Source organism: Melanostigma gelatinosum, assembly GCF_949748355.1.
Source record: "Melanostigma gelatinosum genome assembly, chromosome: 4".
Classification (NCBI taxonomy): Eukaryota; Metazoa; Chordata; class Actinopteri; order Perciformes; family Zoarcidae; genus Melanostigma; species Melanostigma gelatinosum.
Window position 1 is genome coordinate 30,564,638 of NC_136637.1, and position 13,812 is coordinate 30,578,449.

Below are 13,812 nucleotides of genomic sequence, written 5' to 3' on the forward strand. Positions count from 1 at the left end.
ATTGTGCAGATTCGCTTCATGGAAAGTGTTTTTTGTTCGATCCTATTAAGGTCACCTAGCGACCTTCCTGGTGTCTGCAGGCGTCCGGCTCCCTCGGGCTTCTGTTCCCGAGCCGGTCGATGTGCCATCGCCGGCTGCATTAGTGCCTCGATGGGCTCGCAGCTTATTGACCAGAAACATCTTCTCATCCTCTCAGCTGGAGCAGCTATTGTTTAAGTTTCAAAGCACTCCTAGGATGTTGAATAGCACTAGTGGTGGATATTAAAGTCAATATTTACTTATGGAGGTTTTAACCCATGGAGTGTGGTCATTGAATATACTGAGTGTGTGGGGGGGGGGGGGGGGTGCTAAGAGCGGAGGATGGATGAAAGTGTCTGTAAGGAGGCTGTCTGACCAGAGCAACAGGTCAAAGGCCAAGGAGGAGGAGCTTATTGGATTTCAGCCAATCATTGAGCTGATCGATGGGGCGAAGAACGTGAAACATGAGACGTTCCTCTGGGACAAAGAGACATCTTGAGATCTTCTGCGGACACACCAGTCTGCTCTGTTTCATGAAACATTATGTTATTAATCGTTTGATTCGGTTTGTAATCGCTTTTGCGTTTGTTAGTCTTTTAAATTGCTTTTGATTTTAACGTGGACCGGCTGATTCCGGCCCTGTTTGCTGGTGAAGAAGGAGAGCCACCCTATCCTGTCCACTGGTGAGCAGACGTGTGTTTGACACGAACCTCTGCTCTCTGCAGAGCTCAAGCATGAGATCCTGGTCTGGAGGCAGACGGCTCAGCGCATCAACCCGGCCAGCCGAGAGGAGACGGCGGTGAAATGCCTGCTGATGCAGAAAGTCCTCAACCTGGAGAGTCTGCTGCGCAAGATGCTGAAGACCTTCCAGAGGTGAGCACAGCAACACTGAACACATTCCCAACGCTGTCTCCGACTAAATGAAGTTCAACAACAACTCAATTACGTTCTCGAGGGAAACAGATCTTCTCCTGATTACGTCACAGTTTCAAACAAAAGAACAATACAAACAGATCAAGGTTTATCTCATTGAAATGGCAGGTGTAAATTAAAATAGTTTGTTTGGTTGTTTGATTTGTGAAACATCAAAAACAAACGTAAACCAAAAGTAAAGTCACAGTTTAGTTGAATCAGAGCGTGTTTTTATGAGACCAGGTGACATATTCTGTGAACACAAAGAATTCAGCGTTTATTAAAGTACCGTTGATGACTTGTGGAACGACACGTATCATTTATGCTAATAGATGCACATTTAGTTGAGTTTATTTGAGATTATTTCACTGCTTAAAACACAACATTCTACTTATTTTAAATCATTTTTTTGCTCAAAAACAAGCTCAAAGGAATCCTTTCTGTTTCTGTCCCTTCGTGCAACATCTTCTCCTGCAGTCAAAGCAGTTACAGCCCAAATATAGTTTCACAGCACTTAAACACTGAACAACACTCAACAAACACCTACACACACAACGCTCATGATGTATTCATAAACAGCTGACAGACGCACCGTTACACATCATTTAACGAACATTTTGAAACTCTTAAGAGAGTTATTCGTCTATAATTTATTGTTTTTCTGCTTTTAATGCTCATTCAAATGTTGCTGCATCCGACAGAGAAATCTCTCAAGAGGACAAGAACTGGGAGCAAAACATTCAGGAACTGCAGAAGAAGGTGAGCTGTGGTGCACTGACGAAGCTCCACTTGAGACAAATACCTTCAGCGTGTTGGATGTTAAAACGAAAAGCTTTCCCTCCATTCAGACTCCATTCAGACTATTTATGTTTCTCTGTCCACAGCACAGAATAACCGACACGGTGCTCTTGGTGAAGTGTGTGTCCGTCCTCACCGTGGTGATCTTCATGTTCTTCCTCAACTCCTTTGTTCCCAGCATTCATCTGGAGCTCGGTGAGCACTGCTATCTCATTACAGCGCTGTTGTTAGAGCCCCCCCCCCCCCCCTTTAAAGGTTCTGTCATGTAATTATGAAACACAGCTTCCTCCGTCCTCGCGTGTGAATTGAGCCCTAATAATGGGCTGAGGAGCAAAAGCATCCGATAAATGACATGGCTCCTGAGCTGCACTTAGACGCCTCGCTCTGCATCTGTTCATGCGCTGCAATCTAAAACCTGCGGCGAAAACCACTGAATGCACATTTGATCTGAAATATGCAGATATAGAGAGCTGCAGGGATGAAGTATTTCTGTAGTCCAACCAGACGACAACATGAATCCGATGCTTCATGTGTTAAAGCTGCATTCTCTCTAGTGTCCACCAGGGGGCGACTCCTCTGGTTGTATAGAAGTCTATAGAAAATGACTCTACTTCTCTCTTGATTTATTACCTCAGTAAACATTGTAAACATGAGTTTATGTCTCAATCTCTAGTTTCAAGTCTTCTTCAATACAGCATGATGTTCATTTAGTACATTATGGTCCATTTAGAGCAGGGGTGTCAAACTCATTTTCACTCTGGGGCCACATCAGCATCACGGTCGCCCTCAAAGGGCCGGTTGTAAATGTAAGACGGTGTAAATGTAACTACGGTACTCCTAACATAGTTAGTTTAGTTTCCCGGGATATCTGTGACTTCCACAACACGTACTTCCAGTTGTGTGATTTCTCCTCTGCCATTGTTTCCTGTTGCTGGTGCAAAATGCATTCTGGGATATTTGGCTGTCCCAAGTACAGACAAGTGACCTCCGATGCATCCCGGGTAAAATGGGCAGAGCGAGCCACATCCGGGCATTAGGGCCGTGCTTGGCTCGATGTGAACTTTGAATTGGAACAGTACTTTGGCTGAGACTGATGACGTTTCAGTACAGAGAAGTACGCATGTTGAGAAACTTGTTGGAAATCCTCTTTATGGGCTGTTGCATCTCCTGTCCACCTGTTGTGATAGTTTTAATGTCGGCACACAGACAACATGCCATCTCATCACTTCGACTTTCTATCTCATAATTTCGACCATGGGGATATTTTTATTTTCACATCTAACTTTAAATTTTTGTAAAAAAAAAAAAAAAAAAAATTATTATTATTTTTTTTTTTGCTGGCGGATTCGTGGGCCACATAAAATGACGTGGTGGGCCGGGTCCGGCCCGCGGGCCGTATGTTTGACACCCCTGATTTAGAGTCACACAGACCATAAAGCAGGGGATGCTTTAGGGCGGGGCTACACGCTGATTGACAGGTCTCTACTATCGGGCTAATTGTAAGCTAACGGAAAACACGATTCTATATTTTCAAGTGATTATACACTAATGAATACATTTAGGAATATAATATTCCTGCCAATAGATCCCCTTTAATCCAACACACCTTTAATGACATCACTGTGGACCTTGAGAAACAACTTTCACAATTTCATAGACCAAATAATTAATAGAGATGAATCCAGAAAGTTGAATAGATAATGAGAAGAGCCGGCAGCTGTAGCCCTATGAACAGTCTGGAAGATGTCAATGATTATCAACAGAGTGTCACTGTCAGGTTATTGTTACAGTACATATGAATGGGTGTTACCAGTCAACACGGTTCCCGAAATGAAGATGGCTGTTCACACCCGGTCGTCTGCTCAGTCACCAAACATGCTCAGTTAATTACAGCCGCTGCTCAGCTCACCTCTCTGGGACATTTATTGAAAGGGAATGACCCAACAGCAGCGTGTCTCTGTCTCTGTGGACGGACGGACGCCTGTCTCCGAACACAGCTCTCATTAATGCGCACAGGGTTAACTACTGCAGCTCTATTCACTCACAGCTGCTTTCAAATGAAAGTTTAATTTCTTCACAGCGTAAGATCTCATTTCAGTCTGATTATAAACTGCTCATTTGATCTTTCCAATGTGTCTGTGGTCATGTGAGATACAACTGTGGTTTGGATGAGACTTTATTAATACCTCTGCAGAAATCAGGAGGATGTAGGAGAGAAATGATAAATGATAGAGATAAAAAAGCAGGTTTAATGAGAACAGTAGTAGTTTGAAGTTGACACAAGCCTCATCAAATATTATTTAACAACAGTAACTTAACGTAACAGAACGCTTATGAAACATGTTATGAGCTGGAAATGGAGAACCTTCAGAAAGTGATTTTATTAATTCATTCCCAGAAGGCCGAGGCAATTACTGCTGCTCAGCTGTTTAAGCACATGTTCTGCAGGTGGATGCAGACTCTCAGAAACACTGTGTCAACGCAAACATCAGCTGCTGGAGCCCACCTTTGTCCTCCAGACGGGAATGTGTTGAAATGACATCAAATACTTTATTCATTATTATACTTCAACAAGTTCCTCCATGCTGCCATCTGTTTATTAGACCATAGAGAGCGTTGAACTCTCTGCGTCACATTGAATTCTCCTTTTCATCTTCACACACACAGAATCAGTTTGAGATGTTTCCTGATCGTTGACTTACTGTATTTGAGATGTATTTGTTTGCACAATAAATCAAAGCATCCGAAACAACAACAACAACAAAAGACAAGAAGCAAGTTGTGCAGGTGAGATAAAAAAAGAAAAAGATCTCACCTCAATAAACATTATCAGCAAATACAGAAGTCATACAAGCTACTAAACTAAACAGAAAAGACAATATGAGATTTATAAGGAAACATAAAGTTGGCGATATTAGACACTAGAGACGACATAAAGTGTAAACACATCAGGTGGTGTCTTCTGTCACATTTAAAGAAGGTCTTCTGTTCTTCTTGAGAGCTGTGGTCAGAGACACATTTCAGTGAACAGAGAGCAGATGGAGCCACGTTTCATGGAGTAACTTCATGTGTGTGTGTGTGTGTGTGTGTGTGTGTGTGTGTGTGTGTGTGTGTGTGTGTGTGTGTGTGTGTGTGTGTGTGTGTGTGTGTGTGTGTGTGTGTGTGTGTGTGTGTGTGTGTGTGTGTGTGTGTGTGTGTCGTGTTCTAAATCTGTCTTCATGAAACACTTGGTTGTGTTTCTATGAAGGGAAGACGTCGGCTGATGCTTCTTGTTGTCTCTCAGGTTGGATCGCTATCCTGGGTTCACTGTGGCTTCTGGTTCTGGCCGACGTCCAGGACTTCGAGATCATCCTGCATCGGGTGGAGTGGGCCACGTTACTCTTCTTCGCTGGCCTCTTCGTCCTGATGGAGGTATTTAACTCGCAGCCCGTGTTTATGGCATCAATGGAATCATGTTTTCTTAAGAGATTTACACATGAAGCGGAAACTGAAACCAAACAATGAATTCTGCAGCGCCTCCATTTATTTAATGTTAATGAAGTCGAGTTGTTCCAGGCTGGATATCTTCCTGCATATTTATTCATATTCCTACAAACCAACTTCTGTCCAAACTACACTGTAGCTGAGTTTAATTGATCCAAAACTTAAACATATTTCTGTTTTTGGCGATATTTCAAAAGTTTGCTTGAAGTTAACTTGACAATTGAATAGAAACACGAGAAATCAGCAGGAGAGCTAGTTAACGTTAGCTGTTAGCAGGGGGAGAGCTAGTTAACGTTAGCTGTTATCAGGAGGAGAGCTAGTTAACGTTAGCTGTTAGCAGGGGGAGAGCTAGTTAACGTTAGCTGTTAGCAGGAGGAGAGCTAGTTAACGTTAGCTGTTAGCAGGAGGAGAGCTAGTTAACGTTAGCTGTTAGCAGGAGGAAAGCTCGTTAACGTTAGCAAGAGGAGAGCTAGTTAACGTTAGCTGTTGGCAGGAGGAGAGCTAGTTAATGTTAGCTGTTAGCAAGAGGAGAGCTAGTTAACGTTAGCTGTTAGCAGGGGGAGAGCTAGTTAACGTTAGCTGTTAGCAGGAGGAGAGCTAGTTAACGTTAGCTGTTAGCAGGAGGAGAGCTCGTTAACGTTAGCTGTTAGCAGGAGGAGAGCTAGTTAACGTTAGCTGTAGCTGTTAGCAGGAGGAGAGCTAGTTAACGTTAGCTGTTGGCAGGAGGAGAGCTAGTTAACTTTAGCTGTTAGCAAGAGGAGAGCTAGTTAACGTTAGCTGTTAGCAGGAGGAGAGCTAGTTAACGTTAGCTGTTAGCAAGGGGAGAGCTAGTTAACATCAGCTGTTAGCGGAACAGTCCTGATTGGCTAAATAACGGCGTTAACGTAATGTAATATTGTAAACTGTAGTCAGCATCAATATGAAATGGACGTTGGAGAGAGAGTCATGAGTCATGACCCGTTTGAAAGAGTCAGAGTCAGTATCGGAAAAGAACAACATGATATCTGAACATCTGGAATGATGAAGTGATCCAGAAGCTGTGCTGTCCTCTGAAAAGCATCTTTACAAGACAGTAAAGGAACCGGGATGCTCGTACTGACGTACACAGTGAGAGGAATCAGTGGGCTGAAGAGTGAAGGATCTATTTCTTTCAGTGACAGGATGGTTTGACTCTGAAAGCATTGGACACAGTGAGCAGGAACAAACCCCAGTGTGTACATCTCGGTGTCAATACCCACAACATGGTGAGGAAGGCCAGCAGCGTGCTGGGGTGTCCACTGGATACTGTGGAGGTGGTGGGAGACAGGAGGATGATGGCGATGAGGATGATCTCTCATGCCTCCCACCCCATGCAGGACACTCTGGCAGCTCTGCACAGCTCCTTCAGTCACCGGCTGATTCACCCCGGTGTCTGAGGGAGAGGTACCGCAAGTCCTTCCTCCCCGCTGCCGTCAGGCTGCACAACAAACTGCTCTCAGTGGACCACGAACACACTGAACACTTTAACACTTTAATTCATTCACCGGGTGCAATATCTAATCCGTGCAATATCCAATACGTTTCAGTATTTACCTGATCCGTCTATATATTCTGTATATACACACTGGTATATTTAATACTCTTCTTTACTGTCTTATTTTATTACTGTTTTACTGTTTAGTTTATTATATTACTTGATTTTTATCTTGTATTACTTGTGAGCAATGCTGCTGTAATTTCCCTACTGAGGGACTAATAAAGGATAATCTTATCTTATCTTATCTAACTAGAAGAGATCTGTCTCTGTCGGCTGAATAAAAAGCCAATTGCTTTCCTTCTCTTGCTTTCATCTCACCTATACCTTGTTCTCCTCATCTTTTTATGTTTCTTCCTCATATTAATCTCCTCTTCATCTTCCAGGCGTTAGCTCAGCTGCAGCTCATCGACTACATTGGAGAACAGACGGCGCTGCTTATAAAAGTGAGTGTTTTTCCTCCAACCGTCTCTCGGGGCTCCGCACAGCTGGTGTAATTGATAATTGGGCACAGGTGATGTGATATTGTTTTTCATGCATATTGATCCTTTTGGTTCTGCGCGGTTTGATTTCTTTGTTTGCATCTGATTCCCGTCGGCGGGCGGAGGAGTCGGAGGTGATCTCTGCTTCATGCATCAGTAATAGAAACGTCAGCTCGTGTTTAGACGGCGAGCTTCTAGAAGGCGAATAATCACACGTGACAGGCGCGCGCTGTTCACCCGCTCAGCCTCCACAAACGACGCACTGCATGCTGGGTAGAAGTGCACGGCCTTTCTATCCTGATACAAAAGAGGACAGATCGATCCCTCCATCTTGAAGGAAGTCACGATTCCTAAAATGCATCTCGAGGATGGAGGACATTTACCGGAGGAGCTAGGAGAGAGGAGAGAGGAAGCACCGGTGTTTCCTTTGAGGAAATCACATGTAAACAAATAGAAGAGTGACACACAGCTGGACTGACTTCACCAGACTCTGTTCACCTGATTCTAATGTTTTTACATTATTATTCATCCAGTTCAACATGACGTTTGAAGAGAAAACATTATTATATCATTCAGAACATTCAGCTCATATGAAGTGTGGTTCATGTTGTCATTTAGAAAGACAGGACTGTGTTTGTGTCAATATCATATGAAATATCTCACTTTATTTGTACAGTACTTTTCACACAATAATATATAAGAAGTCTTTATCACATATGGCCTGTGTGTGTGTGTGTGTGTGTGTGTGTTAAATAAATGAATGTGTGACATCCGATCGTCACATGATGCCACATGTGAAATTGAATTAGTAGTAAATATGTATTTGTCATGAGCACCGTTATGTTCCTCTGACAGAGATCATAAAACACAGAGTTGTGACTAAACGATGAACAGCTGATCAGCTGTGACACACACGTGTCGGTCTGAGGAGTCTCCTTTGTTAAATGCTGGCCTCCTCTCTCCTCTCGTCTCCTTCCGCTCGCATGGGGCGGGACGACAAGACGCGAGGCGAGGAAAGGACTCGAGGAGGCAAATGTGATGGGTTGCGTGGTTATGTGTGTGTGATATGACAGTAATAACTTCTTCTGTTTGATTGTCCCTCTCAGGCGGTGCCAGAGGACCAGCGCTTGGCTATAGCCATCATCCTGGTGATGTGGGTCTCGGCTCTGGCTTCTTCTCTCATTGACAACATTCCCTTCACCGCCACCATGGTGAGAGGCTGCAGCTCATCAAGTCCTCAATGGTCCGTGACGTTACACAGTAGTGTGACGGACCTGATGCATGTGGTTCCAGCACACGTTGTCACACCTCATCATTACTGGCTGCGTTAACGCCAACTGTTCTGATGTCTTTAGAAGGTAGACTCATTTTCTCATCGACAACCAGAGGAGTCGCCCCCTGGTGGACACTAGAGAGAATGCAGCTTTAACACGTGAAGCTTTGAAGAACTTTTTATAACCAGAGTTCTGTTCCTTCGTGGTGGGGTCCGATCATCAGCAGCTGTATGTTGCATGTAAAAGCCATCACACATGATAGACTGAGCCGCCCTGTGTTCATGTGTATGTATCGGAGGCTACTTACTTGTTTCAGACACCAAACTAAAGTGAAATATATAAAAGAATACGTATGTTTTTAGAGAAGCTTTGCCTCTGAGACAGATTTTCTGCCGGACACTAACATCTGTGTATATTCTGAATCATTTCTGAATCATTTCTGATCCATCTCTGTTCTTGCAGATTCCAGTTCTCATCAACCTGAGTCAGGACGCGGATGTGAACCTGCCAGTGAAACCTCTCATCTATGCCTTGGCCATGGGAGCCTGTCTCGGGGGTGAGATGTCCGTCTTCATGAAAAATTGGATGATTGTTTTGGCATTTTATGTCTTTCTGTGATAGTGAAGAGAGACAGGACAGACTGAGAGCACCGACGTGCAGCCAGGATTAGCAGCATGTGGTGGTGTGCTGCAGGCCTCAGCCAGTGTGAACAATCTCAGCCCAGCAGCTCGGAGATAGTCACCAAATCAATCTATTGGTTTCGTGTACACGCCATTTGTCTCGGGAATAAAAATAATGGCAAATGAAAGTAAATTTGAATTATTTTTCGGGTTCAACACACAAATGAAATGCATCCACGTGACTAAGAAAGACTCAGAGCCAGTGATGCGCTTTATGATGTCCAGAAAGACGTGTTGAACATGAGGCGAGATTCATGGGACCAAGCCGGACTTTCAAAACCATGTTGTGGTTCTCTGCTGGTGGTTTTGATGCATGAATCTACCTGTTGGTGGTTTTGATGCATGAATCTACCTGCTGGTGGTTTTGATGCATGAATCTACCTGCTGGTGGTTTTGATAGAGGTGAAGAGGGTCTCTCTTCCCGGTGCAGCTCTGACGGGCTGTGAGAATGGTTTCCAGCCTTCACTATTCACCATCATTAAACTTTAAAAAGACACTTTAGGGCAAGTGGCAAATACGTTTTGTAAGATTCCCTGTTGAGGATCTCAGGGTGTCTCGAGGGTTAATGGGGGTCGACTGGAGACTGAAAACAACACACAACAGAAGGCCCTCACTGTCTGAAAGGTGTTGGTCTTCATGGATGGCCTCTGCCTGAAGGAGGATCATATGATCCAGGTGACAGCCACACTCTAAGCAGCTTAGCAGCGTCGTTCAGGCTCCACTGGTCCCCGGCGGCCGGCCCTTCAGCACCTCGCTGCTCTGTTTAGGAGAGAAGGACACAAAGAGCGAGACGGTCAGAGAGCTTCTTTGTGTTCTTCTGTTTTAATCAACTGCTCAGCTTCGGGTTCCGTATCGATCGGCAGCTCGATGCCGGCCGCCGCACGGCTCCGTCCTCCACCGCTGACGCCTCTTTGAGATGTGAGCGGTATCGAGCGGAGGGACGGACACGCAGCCTGACTGTCCAACACTGAGTGATCAGAAAGAGGAAAAGTCTCTATGGATTTACTGACCGATGATTATTACTATTGTTACAGCACTGCGCGCATGTTGGATATGTGATTGTGTTTTATTCAAGGATCATTCATTGTTATTTCAGTTGCTCACCATTAACTCTCTGAAGATAAGTTTGTTCACTCGTGTCTCCACGTGAATGGAGAAAAGTAACATTTAACAGAAGTTAAACTACATGAAAACATCTGTTTACAAACTCTCACACATCTGGTTCAGAATATTCTCAAACACATGAACATTCAAAGACACTTGGGTTGACTCTCCTGCACGAGCCTGAGACCGTTTCAGCTTTTGGTGAATTCAAGGTGACAGGCTGAGTAGCTGATGCAGAAATTATCATTTTAAAGGAACCTCTTAACCTCTAAAGGGGGCGAGGGGTGTTAAGAGGTTCAGGTTAAGAGGTTCAGGCGACAGAGTACACACCTGTAGTACAATTCACTTCTGAGAAACCAATCAAATGATATTTTTATTCCCGAGTTAAACTCACGTTGTTTTCCCGTCTCTTCAGGAAACGGCACGTTGATCGGAGCATCGGCCAACGTTGTGTGTGCAGGAATCGCTGAACAGCACGGCTACGGATTCTCCTTCATGGAGTTCTTCAGGTGAGCTCTCTCCTCCTCGAAGATGAAGATGTTCTGTCAAATAGATGACATAACAGTAAGAACAGCACAAGCACATTTGTGCTTTTTCGTCCTTCTTCATTTGGTTGGATTGGCAGCGACATGTCGACAATCAAGTTCCGTTTTCTAGCAACGATTCTTCTTAATCGCTGCTACTGCGATCCTTTCCTCCCTGCTTGAGTTTGCGGAATGACTTCCGTGCCCAAGCGGTTAAACCCCTTGCATCTGCGAGTGGGTCTGGAGGAGCTACCGCCTCATCCGCTCTGGTCAGCTCCACCCCAATGGAGTATACACCGTCGAATGGGACGCCCCCTGGTGGACACTAAAGAGAATGCAGCTTTAACACGTGAAGCTTTGAAGAACTTTAAAGAACCGGAGGTTGTCTCCTGAGTATGACTTGATGAAAAGTCTGTGGAATAGAAAGGATTCATCGTCTGGGGACCATGAATCACTATATGTTAAATACGCTGGTGATGAACATTAACATCTGTTGTTTCCTTTCTTCTCACAGGTTAGGGTTCCCCATGATGATCATGACGTGTGTGATCAGCATGTGCTACCTGCTGCTCACCCACATCGGCCTCGGATGGAACATGTGATCCAAAGGAACATTCAGCTCGCTGTAAATGTGATCACGGGCACTAAGTGAAGCTCAGCTGCCTTGTGTTTCTTGGGAAAAACGTCTTTGACTAAAATGCAAAAAAGAGCAGCAGGGACCAGAACCACCGGAGCTCTGACCACAACTTTGAATCCAACATCCAACAATACAAAGTCACAAACTCAAAGAGCTGATCCAACGGAAGTCTCCTGGAAAAAGTGGTCCCAGTCCGTAATGCTGCTCATGGTGCTACTGGACCCTCTACTGGTACCTCTACTGGACCCTCTACTGGTGCCTCGACTGGACCCTCTAGTGGACCCTCTACTGGACCCTCTACTGGTGCCTCTACTGGACCCTCTACTGGACCCTCTACTGGTGCCTCTACTTGACCCTCGACTGGACCCTCGACTGGACCCTCTACTGGAGCCTCTACTGGTGCCTCTACTTGACCCTCGACTGGACCCTCTACTGGTGCCTCTAGTGGACCCTCGACTGGACCCTCTACTGGACCCTCTACTGGTGCCTCTACTTGACCCTCGACTGGACCCTCGACTGGTGCCTCTAGTGGACCCTCTACTGGACCATCTACTGGTGCCTCTACTGGTGGTAATCCAGTTAACCCCTCTGGTGCCAGACCACTCATTCTGTTTACGGACGTTTTCCTAATTAATTGTATTTCTCTGATTTGGACACTGATCACTCACGATGACATTTTAAAGGAACCATAATATCCAGTGAAAGGGATTTTATTTTGAAAGGTTAATGTGTGAATGAACAGCGTCAATCAAAGGTTTAGTGGAGTGATTAAGTCAAACAGATGTAGACTGTTATACACATGTTCTATATTATCTATTGTACTGTGTACACAACGATGAGATGTAAACTCATTTACAGTAGAAACATGCTGTTACATCGAGTGGATGGACATCATACAGGGCACCGACCTGAGCGCCATTTATGTTTCATGTTTGAGATCAACGTGAACAATAAAGGTTGTGATGTTTCTGCTGTTCATTTGGCTCAGTTTCACTTTATTCTACATATAGATATATCTATAGTTTATATATCTATGTAAACAAAGGAAGTGTCATGCTGAACACCATCCACAACAAGCTCTTGTTAACGGCCTTATTCATGATTCATTGATATAACTGCATGTACAGTATTTGAACACTTGAATAAACAACAATCAAATGCAGAGACCGTTATTTACCAATATGTTAGGAGAAGTTACAGTAACACCGTCTTACATTTACAACCGGCCCTTTGAGGGCGACCGTGATGCTGATGTGGCCCAGAGTGAAAATGAGTTTGAGACCCCTGCTCTAGACGGAGGAGATAAACGTGACAAACTGTTACCAGGCATATTGAAATGACTGAAATCCCCAATGTAATGAATAGCACATATAACATAATGTAACAACGGCACGTAACATCGCCACGTAACAACCTCACGTAACAACCTCACGTAACAACGTCACAACGTCACAACGGCACGTAACATCGCCACGTAACAACCTCACGTAACAACCTCACGTAACAACGTCACAACGTAACAACCTCACGTAACAACGTCACGTAACAACCTCACGTAACAACCTCACGTAACAACCTCACGTAACAACCTCACGTAACAACCTCACGTAACAACGCCACGTAACAACCTCACGTAACAACCTCACGTAACAACCTCACGTAACAACCTCACGTAACAACCTCACGTAACAACCTCACGTAACAACGTCACGTAACATGCCACGTAACAACCTCACGTAACAACCTCACGTAACAACCTCACAACGTCACGTAACAACGCCACGTAACAACGCCACGTAACAACGCCACGTAACAACGCCACGTAACGTAACATCGTCACGTAACATCGCCACGTAACAACGTCACGTAACAACGTCACGTAACAACGTCACGTAACAACGTCACGTAACAACGCCACGTAACAACCTCACGTAACAACGCCACGTAACAACGCCACGTAACAACGCCACGTAACAACCTCACGTAACATGCCACGTAACAACGTCACGTAACATCGCCACGTAACAACCTCACGTAACAACCTCACGTAACAACCTCACGTAACAACCTCACGTAACAACGTCACGTAACAACCCCACGTAACAACGTCACGTAACAACGTCACGTAACAACGTCACGTAACAACGTCACGTAACAACGTCACGTAACAACGTCACGTAACAACGTCACGTAACAACGTCACGTAACAACGTCACGTAACAACGTCACGTAACAACGCCACGTAACAACGCCACGTAACAACCTCACGTAACAACCTCACGTAACATGCCACGTAACAACGCCACGCAACAACCTCACGTAACAACGCCACGGGAGTTCACAGGTAGGACCCAAACGCAAGACCACAGGAGACAGAAGTGAATATT

The 13,812-nt window shown here is 44.7% G+C and overlaps 1 protein-coding gene across 2 annotated transcripts in view; it reads left to right on the forward strand.

Moving 5' to 3' along the window:
- The window catches only part of oca2 (oculocutaneous albinism II), a 41,321-nt gene extending 28,985 nt beyond the window's left edge, over window positions 1–12,336 (forward strand). For both annotated transcript variants that reach the window (XM_079267986.1, XM_079267985.1), the window contains 9 exons: window positions 744–891; window positions 1,632–1,689; window positions 1,815–1,923; window positions 5,012–5,139; window positions 7,111–7,170; window positions 8,313–8,417; window positions 8,943–9,036; window positions 10,680–10,773; window positions 11,303–12,336. In XM_079267986.1, coding sequence (XP_079124112.1) covers window positions 744–891; window positions 1,632–1,689; window positions 1,815–1,923; window positions 5,012–5,139; window positions 7,111–7,170; window positions 8,313–8,417; window positions 8,943–9,036; window positions 10,680–10,773; window positions 11,303–11,390 — 884 coding nt within the window. In that variant the 3' untranslated portion in view covers window positions 11,391–12,336. The remainder of the gene's footprint in view (window positions 1–743; window positions 892–1,631; window positions 1,690–1,814; window positions 1,924–5,011; window positions 5,140–7,110; window positions 7,171–8,312; window positions 8,418–8,942; window positions 9,037–10,679; window positions 10,774–11,302) is intronic.
- The last annotated feature ends 1,476 nt before the right edge of the window (window positions 12,337–13,812 follow it).